This window comes from Bos mutus, chromosome 1 (genome assembly GCF_027580195.1).
Source record: "Bos mutus isolate GX-2022 chromosome 1, NWIPB_WYAK_1.1, whole genome shotgun sequence".
Taxonomy (NCBI): Eukaryota; Metazoa; Chordata; class Mammalia; order Artiodactyla; family Bovidae; genus Bos; species Bos mutus.
In genome coordinates this window covers 64,910,172-64,930,139 of record NC_091617.1, presented here as the reverse complement: position 1 = coordinate 64,930,139, position 19,968 = coordinate 64,910,172, and the positions used below count along the sequence as shown (strand labels likewise).

General features: G+C 34.8%; 1 protein-coding gene across 3 annotated transcripts in view; it reads right to left on the bottom strand.

Annotated features, from left to right (window-relative positions):
• Positions 1–19,968, bottom strand: part of STXBP5L (syntaxin binding protein 5L) — a 338,367-nt gene that overhangs the window by 105,908 nt on the left and 212,491 nt on the right. For all 3 annotated transcript variants that reach the window (XM_070369985.1, XM_070369991.1, XM_070369994.1), the window contains exons 16-19: positions 19,311–19,528; positions 17,394–17,563; positions 16,581–16,706; positions 2,324–2,475 (exon numbers count right to left, since the gene is read on the bottom strand). In XM_070369985.1, the coding sequence (XP_070226086.1) occupies positions 2,324–2,475; positions 16,581–16,706; positions 17,394–17,563; positions 19,311–19,528 (666 nt within the window). The remainder of the gene's footprint in view (positions 1–2,323; positions 2,476–16,580; positions 16,707–17,393; positions 17,564–19,310; positions 19,529–19,968) is intronic.

Here is a 19,968-nt window from a genome sequence, read left to right as displayed (position 1 = left end):
TATTTGACAATAACTATTTGAAGTGGTTATGTAATTTTTATTAAAATTATCAGGTTGCATTTCCATAACAAAACAAAAATTTGCATGCATGCTGAATGTGTTTTAACAAACACATTACTGAGCACAGGTGTATGGATTTAACTCAAGCATTATGACTTAAAAAAGCTATTTGCCTAAGCTTTATAGAACTTACTCTGATAGGAAGTACGGATCCGTTTCGTTAAATCAGGATAAAAGTTAGACAGGCCACGCATGCAAAAGTTGTCTTTGGAACATGCCAGAACACCAGCATCAGCAGCAGGCAGAAGGAAGAGAGAAAAATAGTCTAAAGTGAAAGGAAGTGATATCATACCAGAATCTAGAACAGCCAAGATGAAGAAATTGCAGCAAGTTTAGGTAATCAAATTAGAAAGGAGATATTAAAAAAATAAATTAATTAGAAAGTAAGAGGTGATAGATGAATGATGAGTATGCTGTAGTAATTTTATTCAATCAAGTCTCTTATAAAAATAAATGGCATTTCTCTTACATGCATTTTACATAGTAAACTTATTTAGCTTATAAATAATTTATGTTATGTCATAAATATAAAAATGGTTGTCTTTAATTTTCAGTATTAACAAGAAAGCCTAAGGAGTTTAGTTTTTTTTTTTTAATAACAAAGTGAGTACTCATTATATAACTAAATACAAGCATAGTTTACTTCATCCCAGTTTTTCCCAATTTTTGAATCATTAAAATTCTGAGTTCCAATCATAATTTTTGAGGCTCAGTAAGTTTAAATTAAATGATAATTGAATTATCTCTTGTCAAAATACGCACTTTGTCATCCCACAGTGTATTTCCAGCAAGTAACTTAGAAACTGTCTTAAGATCCACAGCTTTTCTGATTGAATTAGTGTTTCAGCAGACAAACAGTGCTTACTTTCCCCTAATATCTATAGAGAGTACACAAACTTTCAAAAATCAACCTTCTCTTTCTCAATCATGAGGGAATCTCATGGTACATGCATGCACAATTTCTCTATTCTGCTTTTCTTTCAAAAGCCAGTAGTCAAAGGAGGAGAACCTATCTAGTTTTATATTTCTAGCACTCCAAAATATTGCTGAAAGGAGTGCTAGAAATATAAAACTAGACAGGTTCTGCTCCTACGACTACTGGCTTTTGAAAGAAAGGCAGAATAGAGAAATTGTGCATGCATGATCCCTAAGAACAAAACCCAGATTCTGAAGGAGAACTTTTGTGCTCCTGAAAAGAGTCTAGACTATAAATTTGGAAAGGGTTGAGGCTTACAAAAGAAAGATTAACAAAGAATTTCAGTATATCAGGTAATTTTTTATTAGTCCCAAGGGAAACTTCACTTATTATCACTTTCATATGTTAAATTTGGCACACTTACAATTTAAAAAATAAAACCTACAATCATTTACTTTTTTTTTTTTTTTTACTTTATAATAGTCTTCGCTTGGTATATTTAGTAAAAGTGTCAATATTCAACTGATTGTTTTAAAAATACAGAAAATTTTAGAAACTGTATAATGTAATATGTAATACTGTAGACGCATGTCTAGCTGCAAACCATTTAGCTCAACCAGTTTTTTTTACCAACTAAACTATGTCAGTGGACAGAAAATATACAAAATATTGGCAATGTTTACAAAGCCAACTATTTGGATATTTACTGAAATTTCAGTAAACCATTGCATAACTTGGCATATCAAAGTTTGATATTACATGTAGAAAGTATTTTGGCTTGTTTAATAACTTTATATATTTTCCTTTATAATTGTCCTGTCAAGAAAAATATCATCTTTCATAGCACTGTAAAATGTTAATTAACATTTACTGCATTTGTGAAAATACCTCCAAGAAAGTCACCATCCAACAAGAAAAAATGACAGCTAAAAAATGGAGCTAATTTAAAAAATTATAATGGGTGAATAATTGTTACATTTTTAAAGCTATAGTATATTAGAAGAAAATTATCCCACACAACCATTGTAAGTAGTTTTTTTCAACAAAAGAGACTAATTTTCTTAGCATTTTTATATTCAATAGTGTCTTATTTTGTTATTTCTTAGGAATTCAATTTAAGAACATTGAGATGCTTCCTAACATTAATAACAAATTGAAGTTTAAACAACTTCTTTACCCTTTCAGAGTCTTGCTATATTTCTGCCCAATTTTACTTACATGGCATTATAAATTATGCTGATTTTATACTGCTGTGCATTTGAATAGCATCACAGAAGACAAGAAATCTAAAGGAAAAAAAAACAGGTGAACTAAATAAGTTCATAATCATCTTGTTTTATCTCCTACCTGCAATGAACTGCTTGTTTTTTCGAGGAGACCGTGGTTGTCGTTGGTATATGTCACTTGATCTATACAGGTCAATGGTCCCCATGCTTAACAGTACAGTCTTCTGTATAAAATCCACCACAGCCAACCCATTGCAGTTCCCAAATGCAACTCTGAGAGAAAAAAAAAAATACAACTATAATGTATCACACCAACCATTATTATTTTGTCTCTGAATTAAATAAATATGATTATTGGAAAGTAATGCTTTAGGATTGGGTAAGTCAGGCAGTGATTGGTAGTCATGAAGGAAATGGTGTCTTTTATATAGGATAGGTTGCTGCTGCTGCTAAGTCACTTCAGTCGTGTCCGACTCTGTGTGACCCCATAGACGGCAGCCACCAGGCTCCCCCATCCCTGGGATTCTCCAGGCAAGAACACTGGAGTGGGTTGCCATTTCCTTCTCCAATGCAGGAAAGTGAAAAGTGAAAGTGAAGTCGCTCAGTCTTGTCCGACTCTTTTCGACCCCATGGACTGCAGCCTACTAGGCTCCTCCATCCATGGGATTTTCCAGGCAAGAGTACTGGAGTGGGGTGCCATTGCCTTCTCCGATAGGATAGGTTAACCTTGTATAATAGCCAGGACCACTGCAAAAAAACAGGAATGACCTGCAATGATGTTTTCTCAGATATTTTCTCATGTAAGTAGTGATTACTCAGCCTGTTCTTTAATAACTTGATTTTATGTGATTCTTCTGTAAAAGCAGAAAATCTTTCTGCTATGAAGGGGAAACTAGGTCAAGAAATGTCAGACTTTAATAGCTACAGATACTTAAGTATGCAATTAGATGCCTTTTTCAAATAAAATCATAATTTTGGGGTTCCAAATTAGTTCTCTTATTAAATAGAGTATATATTTAACATAAAATTTTATATAAAGATTAACTTCATATATCAAAGGTTTTGATACTATGGTAGATATGAAGAGAGAGAATTTTCATTCATAAAAATTAAATAATATCCTCAATCTTTTGTTCTTTATTTTGTCCCATTTATTAAACTACAGAGACTATTTGAATTAATTTCTTAACTAAATCTCCCTTAAAGATCTCCTAAGCAGATATTTTGATCACCTTAACCACTGTGCTGTGCTGAGTCGTGTCTGACTCTTTGCCACCCCATGGACTGTAGCCTGCCAGGCTCCTCTGTTGGCATATACTAAACTCTTTTTTTCTCCATTCACAACACGACTTCTAGCTGAAAAATTGTAAATCTGTGCTTTTTGCTTCCTACATTAAATATAAAATAGTTCTATGCATGTTGTTTCCTCACTTTAAATAATTCCATGTTATTTTCTTAGATTGAATCTTGTGGACGAGTCACCAGCTACTGTAAATCTAGTTATTTCTACTGCTCCTCACTGCCTTTCTCACAATAAGTGAAAAGAAAAATTCTATCGTACTAGATGTTTTGCTGTTTCATATAAAGTTCTACATCTTCCAGGAAGACTGACTCTGGAAACTGGAAAAAGCATTATAAGAGTCAGAAGATCCCATCTCATCATTTATAGATTATGTGACTGAGAAAAATTAATAAATATTGCCAGGCCTTAGTTTCTTTACTTTGTAATGAGAATTACAATGTTAGATTTATCTAGTTCAGAGCTTTTATGAGCATCAAATCAGAAATGTTATTAAAGTACTTTGAAATTTTCCACACAAAGTAGAATTGATCTTAATATTTCTTTATGTACAGTATTACATATTGTAGTGAATTAATATCTCTTAAATTTTTAATGTTAAAATGTAGTTCCTCTGCCTACAGGTATAAAAGAATTCCCAAATGCAATTTTGAGAAAAAAAGCAACTAGAATGTATGACACCAACAAAAATAATTATTTTTATTTTGAGTTAAAAATAAGAATACTACCTCCAATTGATTTTTAAATAAATAAATTAATTTAAAAATAACAATACTAGAAAGTTATACCTTAGGTTTGGGGAGGTGAGGCAATGGTTATTTGAAAGGATGTTGAATTTAATCTTATACCTTAACTAGAAAACTGGACAAAATATATTGAACAACAGTTTTCACATACTGGTCAACAGGAAACATAGAGTAAGATGAAAGAAGGATAACAAAATAAACTTTAGGCATTCTAGTTTAAGTGTTCTAGCTTAGCAGATGGAGAAATTTCCCAGGCTAGAGCACAGGAAACCAAAGCTCAAAGGACAGATCAGAAGTCTTGTTGAACTGAGGCGACAGAAATCAGAGTCTGATGCAGCAAAAGCAGTGAGCATTTATAAGGCAAAATACCAGAGAGAAGAGAGCAGCACAGATAGAATACACCAGAGGTTTATAGAATGGCTCTCTTCAGATTTTGTCTGGGTACTGATCTGTGCACCCATGTAAATAAAACTACCCCAGGCTTGGGAGCAAACTACCAAAAAAGGTAAAACGAGTAATTTGCAAAGCTCATCCAAGGCTGAGATGTCCAAATACATGGGAAAACAGATACAGGGGTGTCACTTCAGTAGTGGGAACAAATTAGCCATAAACTAGAGGCTTTTCTGGATCCATCCTAAACAAGCTCAAAAACAATTATTCTAAGTAACATAACTTTCTTCCAGAAAACTACTGAAAAGAATCCAATAAAATATCATCATAAATATAAAATTCACAATGTTAACTACATGAAAAGTATTAATAGTAGGCATATAAAGAATTAAGAAAAAGACTGATAACCAGGGGGAAAAATAAATCAACAGAAACATATCTAGAAGTAAAATAGATGGTAAAATTGGCAGAAAAGGATGTTAAAAGTGCTTTGGAAAATATTCCAGATATTCAAGAAGGTTGAGGAAAACATGATTGTGGAAAATACATTTCTTATTCAGAATATTCACAGAACTCCCAGTAATAATAAGATAATTTGATTTAAAAAGTAGGCAAAAGATATAAACAGATGTTTCACATGTTAAACAACATGCACAAATGTGAAAATAGCACTTGAAAGATGCCAACCATAATTAGATACCAGGAATACGTAAATTAAAACCACAATTAGATACCACCGAACCCATCAGAGTAGATAAAACTGAAAAGATCAACACTATGCACTGTTGACAGGTAGGTGGTAAAACCAAAACCCTCATACATTCTCAGAGAAATGCAAAATGATATAACCTCTTTATAAAACAGTTTATTCTGTCTCATAAATATATACTTATCACATGACTGAGAAATTCTGCTCTTATTTACCCATGAAAATACAAATAAATGTTACATAAGGACTTTTACTTGAATGCTAATAGTAGATTTATTCTTTATAGTCCCAAACTGGAAAAAACTCACATTTCCATCAATGGTTAATAGATACAACACATTTTTTTATATCCACATAATGGAATATTATGCAGAAATGAAAATGAACAAGTCACAAATATTATTAATAACACAGATAAATCACAAAAACATTATGCTAAGTGGAAGAAAACAAAATAATTTATGCTTCTATTTATATAAAATTATAATATATTTAAAAATATGGTGACAGAAAGCAAATCAGTGGTTTTACAGGGCCAAGTAGTGACAGGTAATAAAAGGGCACAAGGGAACTTTTGAGGTGATGAATAGTGTTTATAAAATTAGTCTGTTGGTGTTTACATTACTTACACTGTCATGTATATTTGTCAAAACTCATATTGCATACTTGGTAAAATTTTTTTTCATAAATGTTAATACCTCCATACAGTTTTTAATATTAATAAATATTTAATTAAATTACTACCAAAATAGACCTGTGTGCTTCCTGACCCAGCGGCCAGTCAATCCACATTTCGAGGGCATCATCTCCAACCTAGTGTCACAGTCCTAGCCCTGAACTGGTGAGGCCAGAAAATGCAGCCAAACCAGAGTGAGAACTCTTAACTCACCAGCCTGAACTCGAGGAAGCCATAGGCCATTGCTATGAACGATGCAACAATGACTATCCTTTATGACTTAGTTTCACTCAAATAGAGTATATTTAGGCGATAAATTTCTAGAAATAAAATTACTCACTTATGTGAAAAACACTGTATATTTTACTCTTTAATTCAAGCATAACACACATAAATTGAACACTTAGTTATCACAAAGTGAAACTCATGTAATTATCACTACATCAAGAAATAGAATATTACCAGCAGTTGACTTGTGCTTCTCCTGATTATTACTTCTATCTCCCCAAATCTGACTTCTTATACCGAAAGTCAGTTTTACTTGTTGATAAGTGTTTCACTTTTTTCTAATATTATAGTTACATGTAAATGAAGTTCATTTTCATTGCTAGAGAAATTTAATACAATTTATTCAGTCTACTCCAGTCATTTGTAGTTTGGGGATATTATAATACTGCCATCACAAATAATGCTACTGTCTTATTTATTTTTAATTGAAAGAAAATTGCTTTACAGTATTGCATTTGTTTCTATCAAAAGTCAACATGAATCAGCCATAGGTTCACCCATGTCCCCTCACACTTGAACATCCCTCTCACCCCTCTCCCCATCTCACCCCTCTAGGTTGTTATTGAGCCCCAGTTTGAGTTCCCTGAGTCATACAGCAAATTTCCACCGGCTATCTATTTTATTTACAGTAATGTATGTTCCCATGTTGCTCTCTATACCTCTCCTTCCCACCACCAGCTGTGACCATACGTCTGTTCTCAGTCTGTCTCCACTGCTGCCCTGCAAATAGGTTCATCAGTACCATCTTCCTAGATCCATATATATGTTTTAGTATACAATTGTTTTTCTGACTTTCTTCACTCTGTATAATAGGCTCTAGGTTCACCCACCTCACTAGGACTGACCCAAATGTGTTCCTTTTTATGGCTGAGTAACATTCCATTGCCTTGGAACTGAATAGAGATCATTTTGTCATTTTTGAGACTTTACCCAAGAACTGAATTTCGATACTTTTGTTGATTATGAGGGCCACTCCATTTCTTCTAAGGGATTCTTGCCCACAGTAGTAGATATAATGGTCATCTGAGTTAAATTTGCCCATTCCAGTCCATTTTAAATCACTGATTCCTAAAATGTTGATGTTCACTCTTGCATCTCCTATTTTACCACTTCCAATTTACCTTGATTCATGGACCTAACATTCCAGGTTCCTATGCAATATTATTCTTTACAGCATTGGACTTTATTTCCATCACCAGTCACATCAACAACTGGGCACTGTTTTTCCTTTGGCTCTATCTCTTCATTCTTTCTGGAGTTACTTCTCCACTCATCTCCAGCAGCATATGGGGCACCTACCAACCTGGGGAGTTCATCTTTCAGTGTCTTATCTTTTTGCCTTTTCATACTGTTTATGGGGTTTTTAAGGCAAGAATACTGAAGTTGTTTGCCATTCCCTTCTCCAGGGTACCACATTTTGTCAGACCTCTCCACCAGAATGATCTCTGTTCCTTTCCAAGCCAAATCATTCATTAACACAGTAATCCAAGTCTATGCCTCAACCAGTAATGCTGAAGAAGCTGAAATTGAGTGGTTCTATGAACCTTTCTAGGTCTAGTTCTAGACCTTCTGGATCTAACACCCCAAAAAGATGTCCTTTTCATTACAGGGGACTGGAATGCAAAAGTAGGAAGTCAAGAAATACCTGGAGTAACACACAAGTTTGACCCTGGAGTCCAAAATGAAGTAGGGCAAAGGCTAACAGAGTTTTGTCAAGAGAATCCACTGGTCATAGCAAACACCCTCTTCCAACAACACAAAAGAAGACTCTACACATGGACATCACCAGATGGTCAACACCAAAATCAGATGGATTATATTCTTTGCAACCAAAGATGGAGAAGCTCTATACAGTCAGCAAAAACAAGATCAGGAGCTGACTGTGCTCAGATCATGAATTCCTTATTGCAAAATTCAGACTTAAACCGAAGAAAGTAGGAAAAACCACTAGACCATTTTGACCTAATCAAATCCCTTACAGTTATTCAGTGGAAGTGACAAATAAATTTAAGGGATTAGATCTGATAGACAGAGTCCCTGAACTGTGGACAGAGGTTCATGACATTGTAGAGAAGGCAGTGATCAAGACCATCCCCAAGAAAAAGAAATACAAAAAGGCAAAATGGTTGTCTGAGGAGCCTTGACAAATAGCTGAGAAAAGAAGAAAAGATAAAGGCAAAGGAGAAAAGGAAAGATATACCCATTTGAATGCATAGTTCCAAAGAACAGCAAGGAGAGATAAGAAAGCCTTCCTCAGTGATCAATGAAAAGAAATAGAGGAAAACAATAGAATGGGAAAGACTACAGATCTCTTGATGGGCACAATATATGACAGAAATGGTATGCAGAAGATATTAAAAGAGGTGGTAAGAATACAAAGAAGACTGTATAAAAGAGATCTTCACGACCCAGATAATCACGAATGTGTGATCATTCCCACACACCTAGAGCCAGACATCCTGGAATGTGAAGTAAGGTGGGCCTTAGGAAGCATCACTACGAAAAAAGCTAGTGGAGGTGATGGAATTCCAGTTGAGCTATTTCAAATTCTAAAAGATAATGCTGTGAAACTGCTGCACTCAATATGTCAGCAAATTTGGAAAACTCAGCAGTGGCCACAGGACTGGAAAAGGTCAGTTTTCATTCCAATCCCAAAAAAAGGAAATGCAAAAGAATGCTCAGACTACCGCACAATTGCACTCATCTCACACGCTAGCAAAGTAATGTTCAAAATTCTCCAAGCCAGGCTTCAACAGTATATGAACCGTGAACTTCCAGATGTTCAAGCTGGTTTTAGAAAAGGCAGAGGAACCAGAGATCAAATTGCCAACATCTACTGGATCATTGAAAAAGCAAGAGAGTTCTAGAAAAACATCTATTTCTGCTTTGCTGACTATGCCAAAGCCTTTGACTGTGTGGATCACAATAAACTGTGGAAAATTCTGAAAGTGATGGGAATGCCAGACCACCTGACCTGCCTCTTGAGAAACCTATATGCAGGTCAGGAAGCAACAGTTAGAACTGGACATGGAACAACAGACTGGTTCCAAATAGGAAAAGGAGTATATCAAGGCTGTATATTGTCACCCTGCTTATTTAACTTATATGCAGAGTACATCATGAGAAACGCTGTGCTGAAGGAAGCACAAGCTGGAATCAAGATTGCTGGGAGAAACATCAATAACTTCAAATACGCAGATGACACCACCCTTATGGCAGAAAGTGAGGAGGAACTAAAGAGCCTCTTGATGAAAGTGAAAGAGGAGAGTGAAAAAGTTGGCTTAAAGCTCAGCATTCAGAAAACTAAGATCATGGCATCTGGTCCCTTCACTTCATGGTAAATAGATGGGGAAACAGTGTCAGACTTTATTGTTCTGGGCTCCAAAATCACTGCAGATGGTGATTGCAGCCATGAAATTAAAAGACACTTGCTCCTTGGAAGGAAAGTTATGACCAACCTAGACAGCGTATTAAAAAGCAGAGACATTACTTTGCCCACAAAGGTCTGTCTCATCAAGGCTATGGTTTTTCCAGTGGTCATGTATGGATGTGAGAGTTGGACTACAAAGGAAGCTGAGTGCCGAAGAATTGATGCTTTTGAACTGTGGTGTTGGAGAAGACTCCTGAGAGTCCCTTGGACTGCAAGGAGATCCAACCAATCAATCCTAAAGGAGATCAGTCCTGAGTTCATTGGAGGGACTAATGTTGAAGCTGAAACTCCAATACTTTGGCCACCTGATGCGGAGAGCTGACTCATTTGAAAAGACCCTGATGCTGGGAAAGATTGAGGGCAGGAGGAGAAGGGGACGACAGAGGATGAGATGGTTGGACGGCATCACCAACACAATGGACATGGGTTTAGGTGGACTCCGGGAGTTGGTGATGGACAGGGATGTCTGGCATACTGCGGTTCATGCCATCGCAAAGAGTCAGACACGATTGAGCGACTGAACTGAACTGATGAGACTGGATGCCATGCCATATCATGCATGATATGGACTTATAATTTTTACTTAATGCACTTTTCAAGTTTTTATTTTGTAAGTTTTAACATTTTTAAGTTCAAGTATAGTCACTTTACAATATTGTATTAGTTTCAGCATGGTGATTTGGGTTTTTGTAGATTATATTCCATCATAGGTTATTATAAGATACTGTATATAATTCCAAGTGGTATACAGCAAGAACCTTGATGCTTATCTATTTTATGTATAGTAGTTGGGTTTGTTAATCCCATTCTCCTAATTTGATCCTCCCTCTTCCTGGTACCCTTTGGCAACCATACACTTGCTTTCTATTGTTATGAGTCTTTTTTGTATATAGATTCATTTGTATTTTTTTTAGATTCCAGAACATTAAGGGTATCATATATATTTGTCTTTCTCTAACTTATTTCACTAAGCATAATATTCTCTAGGCTCATCCATACTGCTGCAAATGGCAATATTTCATTCTTTTTTATGGCTGAGTAATATCCTATGGTATATCTGTACCACATCTTCTCAAGTCAGTCCTCTACTGACAGGCATTTGAGTGGCTTCCATGTGTTGGGTATTGTAAACAGTGCTGCTATCAACACTGGTGTGCAAGTATCTTTACAAAGTAGAGTTTTCACTGTTTCTGCATACATCCTCAGGAGTGGAGTTACTGGGTCATGTGGTAGTTCTACTTTTAGTTTTCTAAGAAACATCCATACAACACTCAATAGCAACAGCACCAATTTACATTCTCACCAATAGTGTAAAAGGATTCTCTTTTCTCCACATCTCCTCCAACATCAGTGTGGATTTTTTTTTTATGAAAGGCATTCTGACTAGGATGAGGTGCTACCTCATTGTGGTTTTGATTTGCATTTCTCTAAAGATCAACGGCACCCCACTCCAGTACTCTTGCCTGGAAAATCCCATGGATGGAGGAGCCTGGTAGGTAGGCTGCAGTCCATGGGGTCGCTAAGAATCAGACACGACTAAGCGACTTCACTTTCACGCATTGGAGAAGGAAATGGCAACCCACTCCAGTGTTCTTGCCTGGAGAATCCCAGGGACCGGGGAGCCTGTTGGGCTGCCGTCTATGGGGTCGCACAGAGTCAGACACGACTGAAGTGACTTAGCAGCAGCAGCAGCAAAGATCAACAGTGTTGAGCATCTTTTCATATGCCTGTTAGCTATCTGTATGTCTTCTTTGGAAAAATATCTTTTTAGATCTTCCCATCTTTATAAATTGGATTCTTTGTTTGTTTGTTTTTTAGTTTATGAGTTGTTTGTACATTTTGGATATTAACCCTTTGTCAGAGGCATAGTATGCAAATATTTTCTCCCATTATATAGGGTGTCTTTCATTATTTTGATGGTTCTCTTTCCTATGCAAAAGCTTTTACATTTGCTTTGATTGCTTTTGCCCTGGGAAACTAAACAAAGAAAACATTGCTACAATTTATGTCAAAGAAAGTTTTGCCTATGTTCACTTCTAGGAATTTAATGGTGTCATAAACTAACATTTAGGTATTTTAAACTTGTTAAGTTTATTTTTGTATGTGGTGTGAAGGAATGTTCTATTTCATTGTTTTACATGTAGCTGTTCAGCTTTCCCAACACCACTTGCTGAAGAAACTGTCTTTTCTCTTGTATATTCTTGCCTCCTTTGTCATAGATTGTGAAGTCACTCAGTTGTGTCCAACTCTTTGTGACCCCATGGACTTAGCCCACTGGGCTCCTCTGTCCATGGAATTTTTTAGGCAAGAGTACTGGAGTGGGTTGCCACCTCCTTCTCCAGGGTATCTTCCCGACCCAGGGATTGAACCTGGGTCTCCTGCATTGTAGGCAGATGCTTTACCATCTGAGCCACCATGGAAGCCCTGTCATAGATTAATTGACCACAAATGCAAGGGTTTATTTCTGAGCTCTCTATTGTGTTCCATTGTTCTATATGTCTGTTTTTGAGTTAATACCACACTGAGTTGATCACGGTAGCTTTATAGTATAGTATAGAAACCAGAAGCATTATGCTTTGATTTTTTTCCCCCCCTCAGGAGTGCTTTGGCAATTATGGATCTCTTCTGGTTCCATATAAATCTTAGGATTATTTATCTTAGTTCTTTGAAGAATATCATTGATATTTTAGTAGGGATTGCATTAAATCTGTAGACTGTTCTGGGCAGTATGACCGTTTTAAAAATAATTCTTCCAATCCAAGAGCATAGAGTATCTTTCTGTTTTTCTGAATCATCTTCAATTTTCTCTCTCAATGTTTTATACTTTCAGCATCTAGGTATTTCACCTCTTCGGTTATGTTTAGTCCTTAGGTATTTTATTTTTTAATGCAATTTTAAATGGGAATTTTTTCTTTTACTTTCTCTGATATATCATTATTAGTGTATACAAATGCAACAAATTTCTGTATATTAATCTTGTATCCTATGACCCTGCTGAATACATTTGTTCTAATAGTTTGGGGCTGTATATTTTACATAGAGTATCGTATCAGTGCAAATAGTGGCAGTTTTAACTCTCCCCTTTCAATCTGGATACCTTTTCTTTCTCATCTGATTGCCGTGGCTAGGACTTCCAATCCTACATTGAATAGAAATGGTGAGAGTGGGTAACCTTGTCTTCTCCCTGAATTTAATGGGAAGGCTTTTAGCTTTTCACCATTAAGTATTATGCTGGCTATGGGTTTGTCATAAATGGGCTTTATGTCATTGACATATATTCCCTCTATACCACTTTGAGAGTTTTTATCATAGATGAATATTGAATTTTGTCAAATGCTTTTTCTGTATAGAGATGATCATGTGGGTTTTGTCTTTCCTTTTGTTAATGTGGTATATAGTACAGATTGAGTTGTGTATATTGAACCATCCTATGACTCTGGAATGAATTCAGCGTGATCATGGTGCTTGATCCTTTTTATGTATTGCTGGATTTGGTATGCTGACAGTTTGTCGAGGATTTTTGCACCTATAGTCATCAAAAAGATTGGCCTATGACTTTTTGTTTCGTAGTGTTTTTGGCTGGTTTTGGTATTGGGGTGATGGTGGCTTCATAGAATGAATTTGGGAGCATTCCTTCCTCTTCACTTTTTTTTAGAACAGTTTCAGAAGGACAGAAACAAGTTCTTCTTTGTAATTTTGCTAGAATTCCCTATTAAAGCCATCCCGTCCTGAACTTCTTCTGCAGGGAGTTGTTTTTATTATTATAACTACAGATTCTACTTCACTTCTGGTGCTCAGTCTGTTCAAATTATGTATCTTCTTGATTTAGTTTTGGCAGCCAGTCTCCTTGCAGCCAAGATGGCTTGTTTCCTTTATGTAGGGCTGGGATTTCCAGTCTGTGGCTTGACCTGCTCACTCCGCAAGGGATGTGTCTATGCATGCAGACCTTTTCATCCTTTCAGATCCCAAGGTGGAGGTCCCAACCCTTTGACTTTTTTCCACCCTACATAGTTATATGGAAATCTTTCTTGCACCTTTGTTGTATAGGACTACTTTGGTCAGTCTCCAGTTCCATGAGACTTGTTCCACATGTAGGTAAATTTTTGAGTTGTTTGCGGGGGTGAGGTGAGCTCTAACCCTTCTACTCTGCCATCTTGATCCAGTCCCTTTTCAAGTTTTGACGTCATTATGTTGGCCGCATAAGATGAGATGTATGCCACTTTTTCTTTCACAAGTTCTCAGAAAGAAAATAAATACTGTTGTTACTTATTTCTTAAAACTTTGGTGGAATTTACATGGATGCCTGAAGTGTTTTGGCAGTTGAGAGTGTTCACGAGGCAGATGTCCAAGCTTTCTCAAAGCCTACAAGTATAGGCTCTTTAGAGGCTTTGGAGTGACTGTCACCCCCATCCCCAGTTACTGAACAAGGGAAACATGCTCTCTGACTTATTTATTCTAACAGCTTTCAGCAATTTGCCTGAACCTAGCAATATACCTTCATAGCTCTTAATTTTGGCATCCCCTTGCTTTGCAGGTCAATCTCTCAAATAGGGAACCCTGAAAATGGTTTGAGCTCAGCCATCTTCCATAGTAACCATGTGGGTTAGAGGATGAGCATATAGTCTGGCCATATCAAACAATTAGCATTATAGCTGTCCCACACTACCTTCCTTTCCTCCCCTCATCCCTGGGCTGTTCCTGCCAGCTTTCCTATCAAAGGATTTTTCAGTCAAGAGCAAACTCCCAATATCTATATTCACATACATCTTTTACACACACCCCTAAACCTCTAAGAACACAAAATTGTTTTCAGGTCATTGCCCTTTCAGCTGGCTTCAAGTTCTCTTGGAGCTCATGAGACTTAATTTAGAGGCAGACTGGGTATATAGAAACAGCGCTATATATATGCACGTGTGCTAAGTCATTTCAATTGTGTCTGACTCTTTGAGACCCTATGGACTGTAGCCTGTCAGGCTCCTCTGTCCATGGGATTCTTCAGGCAAGAATACCGGAGTGGGTTGCCATGCTCTTCTCCAGGGGATCTTCCCAACCCAGAAATTGAACCTGTGTATCTTTTGTCTTCTTCATTGTCAGGAGGGTTCTTTACCACTAGCACCACTTGGGAAGCCCAATGCATGTGTGTGTATATAGGTATATAAATGTATTAATTTGAAAAAAGATGATTCCAAATTAGAAGGGAAAGATGAAATATTCAGTAAGTGGTATTGGCATAACTCCTAGTCATCAGGTAAGAAATAAAGTATAATTCCTATTTCATGTCTCATACCAAAATAAACTCTGGATAAAGACTTAAATATATTAAAGCAAAAAATATATAAGACAGTATACTTCATGATCTTGAAGTGAGAAAGGCTTTTTTAAGTATGACACAAAACCCAGAGCCAGAAAAAAAAAAAAAAAAAAAAACAGAATTACTTAAATATTTTTAAATTTTTGCTTGAAATAAAAATCCTAATCAAAATCATAAACAAAACCAAGGAAAAATATCTGTAGGTTTCATCACAGAGAAAGCTAACTTCCTTACTACGTAAACATTTTTCACAAATCTACAAAAAAAAATGATAAATCTGCAAAAAAAATGGACAAAGAATATACACAGAAATGTCACTAGAGAAAAAAAGATGTTTGGTTTCATTTAAGATACAAGGAAAGTGCTTATATTATAATAATAAACTTCCTTTTACTTAACAAAATGACATTTGGTTATACACTGCTGTTAGAAAGGTTGTAGGGAATCAGGTATCCTCAAACACTGCTGATGGGAACGGAATTTGGTACAATGTTTATGCAGGGTACAAACTAGGAATAAGAATTAATTAGAACTAAATTAGTGCTTAAATGGAATACAATCCAACTGTCAAAGACAGGATGTCTGATTGGATTATCCTGTCTGAGCTTTCTATACTATCTATAGCTTAGTCAGTCAGAGAAATAAATAATACTTTCTGGAGGATGAAAACATCATTTAGAACCTCAAATTATCTCTATAATAGTTGTGTGTGTTACACACACAAACACACACATATATAGTGGTATAGAATGTTCAATAAAACAAAACCAAAAGACAAACCTAAGTTATATGATGACAGTATAATGTGACCCAAACCCAAGACAAATGATAAGCTAGTTATCAAGCACATTTTTTTTAAATTGGAGGATAATTGCTTCACCATGTTGTATTGGCTTCTGCCATACAACAACTTGAATCAGCCATAAGTATACATACGTCTCCTCCCCCTTGAACCTCCTCCCACTCTCTAACCCCATCCCACCCCTCTACATTATTACAGAGCACCCGCTGTCACACATATTTAAAGTAACTATATTCAACATGTTCAAGGAAATAGAAGAGTGATAAGTTAAGAAGATAACAGAAAACTTTAAAAAGAACCAAGTGGAAGATCTAGAGCTAAAAAAGAACTGAAATTCAACTCCATGGGTGAATCTACCATTAGATTAGATACCACTGAAGAACTGGTGAACTTTTAAAGAGAAGTCAGAAGAAAGTATCCAAAATGAAACACAAAGAGTGAAAGGATAGAAAACACAAAACAAATAAAAATGTATGAATGTGATAATATCTTAACAGCCTCCCAACACTAAAAGTGGAGAGAGATACTAGTGCAAGTTTGACATCAAGAAAGAACATTTAACCACAATTTATGTTTAAATTACTATTTTCTTATACAATTTTCAACCTAATAAAAATCCAAGCAAGGGTTTCTTTCCACTTTTAGGACTTAAGTATTTTAAAAGAAACATTTAATGTATCAAACATATTAGATAAATTATATAAATTAGAATGTTTAACTACTTACATTCCATACGCCGAGCTCACAGCAAGGCTAGTAATCTGCTGTGGAGGTTCACCATCCACCCACACCAACTGAATAACAAGTTCTGCTTGATATCCTGGAGGCATCCGCACTGGTCGTGTCTTAACACTAGAAAAACAGAAAAAATAATTGCATCATATATAGTTCAAATACATATGCTCATGCTTATTTTCAGAATTCATAACAATAATCTTCCTACAGAAATATACCATACCAGGCACTGAGGACATTATGCAGGTAAACAATATCTTCTAGCTTTCTCAAAATACGCCAAGCCACTTGTGATTTCTTAACCTTTCCTTGAAGTAGCTTTTCAGTCAGTCAGATCTAGAACTTCACTGGACTTCATGAGTTCCTTTTCTCTTTTGATAGTAGTATTTTAAATTATTTTTATTATTTAATTATTTTTCTTACACAATATTTGTTACATATGGGTAAGTTATAATGCATGACAATAAGAACTATGACCATTAATCTACAACCCAACTTGAGTTCAACATATTCAAAACCTGAATTCCTGTTCTTGCTCTCTAAATTTGCTCCACCTGTAGCCTTCTCTATCAAAGCTGTGTTTTCTTTAGGGTTCTTCAGGGAAGGAAATGTATTAATTATTAATGAAGAATAAAAATACTGGGCTCTTTTCATAGATAGTCCTTAAAAAGACCAAGGTACCTCTTGGTGGACTGTAGACCACTTGACAACCACTTAATAAAAGAGGATATTTCATTTGGCAAGTTTCAAAGAATTACACAATTAACATGTAAAGTTACTTTAAAATTTGGCAGCAACTCTTACTTGAGGCATGGGATACTGTCCTTTGTTACTCCTTCACTAGCCACAGTGTTAGTGCTCCCAGAAAGACTCCTTGAAGGAAGCTGGGATGAAAGATCTGGAAATGGAGGACTTGTTTCTGGTTCTGGGGTAATAATATCTTCAATATCATACTGCAGTCGTACCTCTAATGACTTAAAAAAAGAAAAATCAAGTTTTGATTTAGTCTAGGTTGTCATAATAATAATAATGATGATCATATTAAAATATCTGACATTTTTTGGTAATTATTATTTGTTCAGATTAACTAGTTCAATTTCAATAGTAGAGATACCCTAAACTGAATTAAATAGTAAATTACATAAAATATTCAATGGCATTCACAAAAAATGTAAAATGTGTTTAATTCTTTAGAATTATAAGAAAAATACCGGTGGAGATAAATTTTCTATATAATAAATATTCCTTAAGATAAAGTATAAATTACAATTCCACATATGATAAAATAAAAGGAGAAATTGGTCTGGTTAGTCCAATGAAAGAAACTAAATTGGATGTGAATGTGTATTTACATACACACAACACCCTTAAAAATTGTTATTTGTACAAAACTTTTTAGCTTTAAAAAATTCATTCAATCTTGACTTTGAATGAATTCAGTATAATTTTCCAAAATAAACTGCATATTTTATTAGTTTAGTTCTTATATAATTTCATTAGCTTGGTCAGAATTGCTTAATGAGAAAAATATAATTTAAATTGGAATAAAAAGGTAATCCAAAACCCTTTCTTTAAAGCTAAGAATGTTTAAAAATTTTGACTACATTCAGTGCTTCAAAAAAATCAATTTTATAACACAAACATTGTCTTTCACTGTAAAAATAAGCATTTTTGACATTGAAAACAATTGCTTACAAAAAATAAAATTATGGAGTACTGAATACAGCAATATTATCCAAATTATTTTCATAATTATCTTAACACTTAAATCCTCTGGTGGCAATAACAATTATCAAGTGCATACTACACTTAGATACTCTGTTAATGACTACATAATATCACAAAACCCTATGAAAATGGCATTACAATTTCTAGTTTATCACTACTTTCTATTTTTCTATTTTATTTATATAGGAAGTTATACGAGTGATGAAGCTGAGTCTTTACCCAGACTATACTACTGACTAATGGGGTCTTGTGACTGTTTAGTCACACAGGTATTCACTGGTAAAGCCAGAATTAAAAGCTAGGCTTATCTGACTCCAATGTCTGGGATTTAACTACTATACTCTAAGAGCCATGTTTAATTTTATTCCCTAAGGTAAAAGCAGTTATATTTAGGCCTTTAATAGAAAATCTTTATTTTCTGATAAAATAGAGTGGGTAGAAAAGACCCATTATACACAGGTGCCTTTATTTAGATTTAACCTATCCCTTAAGAGTATCATTATTTTGAATAATTAAACTATTTCATTATGTTTAAAAATTAATATGAGGTAAAGCAGCCCCATAATTATTTCCACCCTATAAAAAATGTTGCTATTTAAAAGATCAAAGTAATCTTACTGCAGTTGATAGTCATTTATGGCAGTTAATTGACAAAAAGGACAACCTAAAAAATTTAACAAAGATATAGAATAAAACTTGCATTAATTTGACATTTATACATAAAATAAATCAATGACTGTCTATATAAAACCTATAGGCATAGTCTATCCTATTTAATAATACTAAATTTTGATAGCCAATTTTGTCATTTTAAACCAAATTATTTTTTAACATAGTAAGTAACAAAAACAATTACAAATTCTATGAATTGGATAACTGACCAAATACTGTACTCTTGATGGCTTAAAACCATACCAAGCACTAGTCAGAATCTATGATAATTGTTTTCTTTTAATAACTTGAAGTGTAAAAGTTAATTTTTAAATGACTTACCACTATTTCTGTTGTAATTTCATGTCTGCTGAATTTATAAATTATGACATATGCAGAGACTCCTGATACACAGAATATTCTGCTCTCTGGACACCAGTAGATCATCTGAATGGCATATGGGTCTTCCTCTACAATCTCACATGTTTGTTTTCCTTCTCCTACCTTCTGTTTTTCAAACACTTTTGAAGTTTTTAGCTTGTATAGCATCTGCAGAGTTACTATAAGATATTGAATCATAGTTATCTTCTAATTTGCACTTAATTCTTTCATTTGTTGAAGCCTTTTCAATATATCTGTTACATCACAAAAATTAAAATCCAAGTAAACAAAATTAACTACATTTTAACGAGGAATTATTCAGTTATGCTCTCATATCAGTACTATTTAGCTGGAGAAAGACTATAGGGAAAAAAATAAACATTTACTGAACATATATCGTATACCAAAGAGCATGTAGGACTTTATGTGCATTGTCTCATGTGTTCCTCAGAAAAGTCCCGTGAAGTATTTCTATCTTGTTTGTTGATAAAATACTTGAGCTCAGGAAGTTTATAATGAAACTACTGAATCTACTTCTTTCCCAAGATTGAGAAGTCCTTTCTTAAAAAAATTTTAATTGAAGTATAATTGCTTTGCAGAATTTTGTTCTTTTCTATCA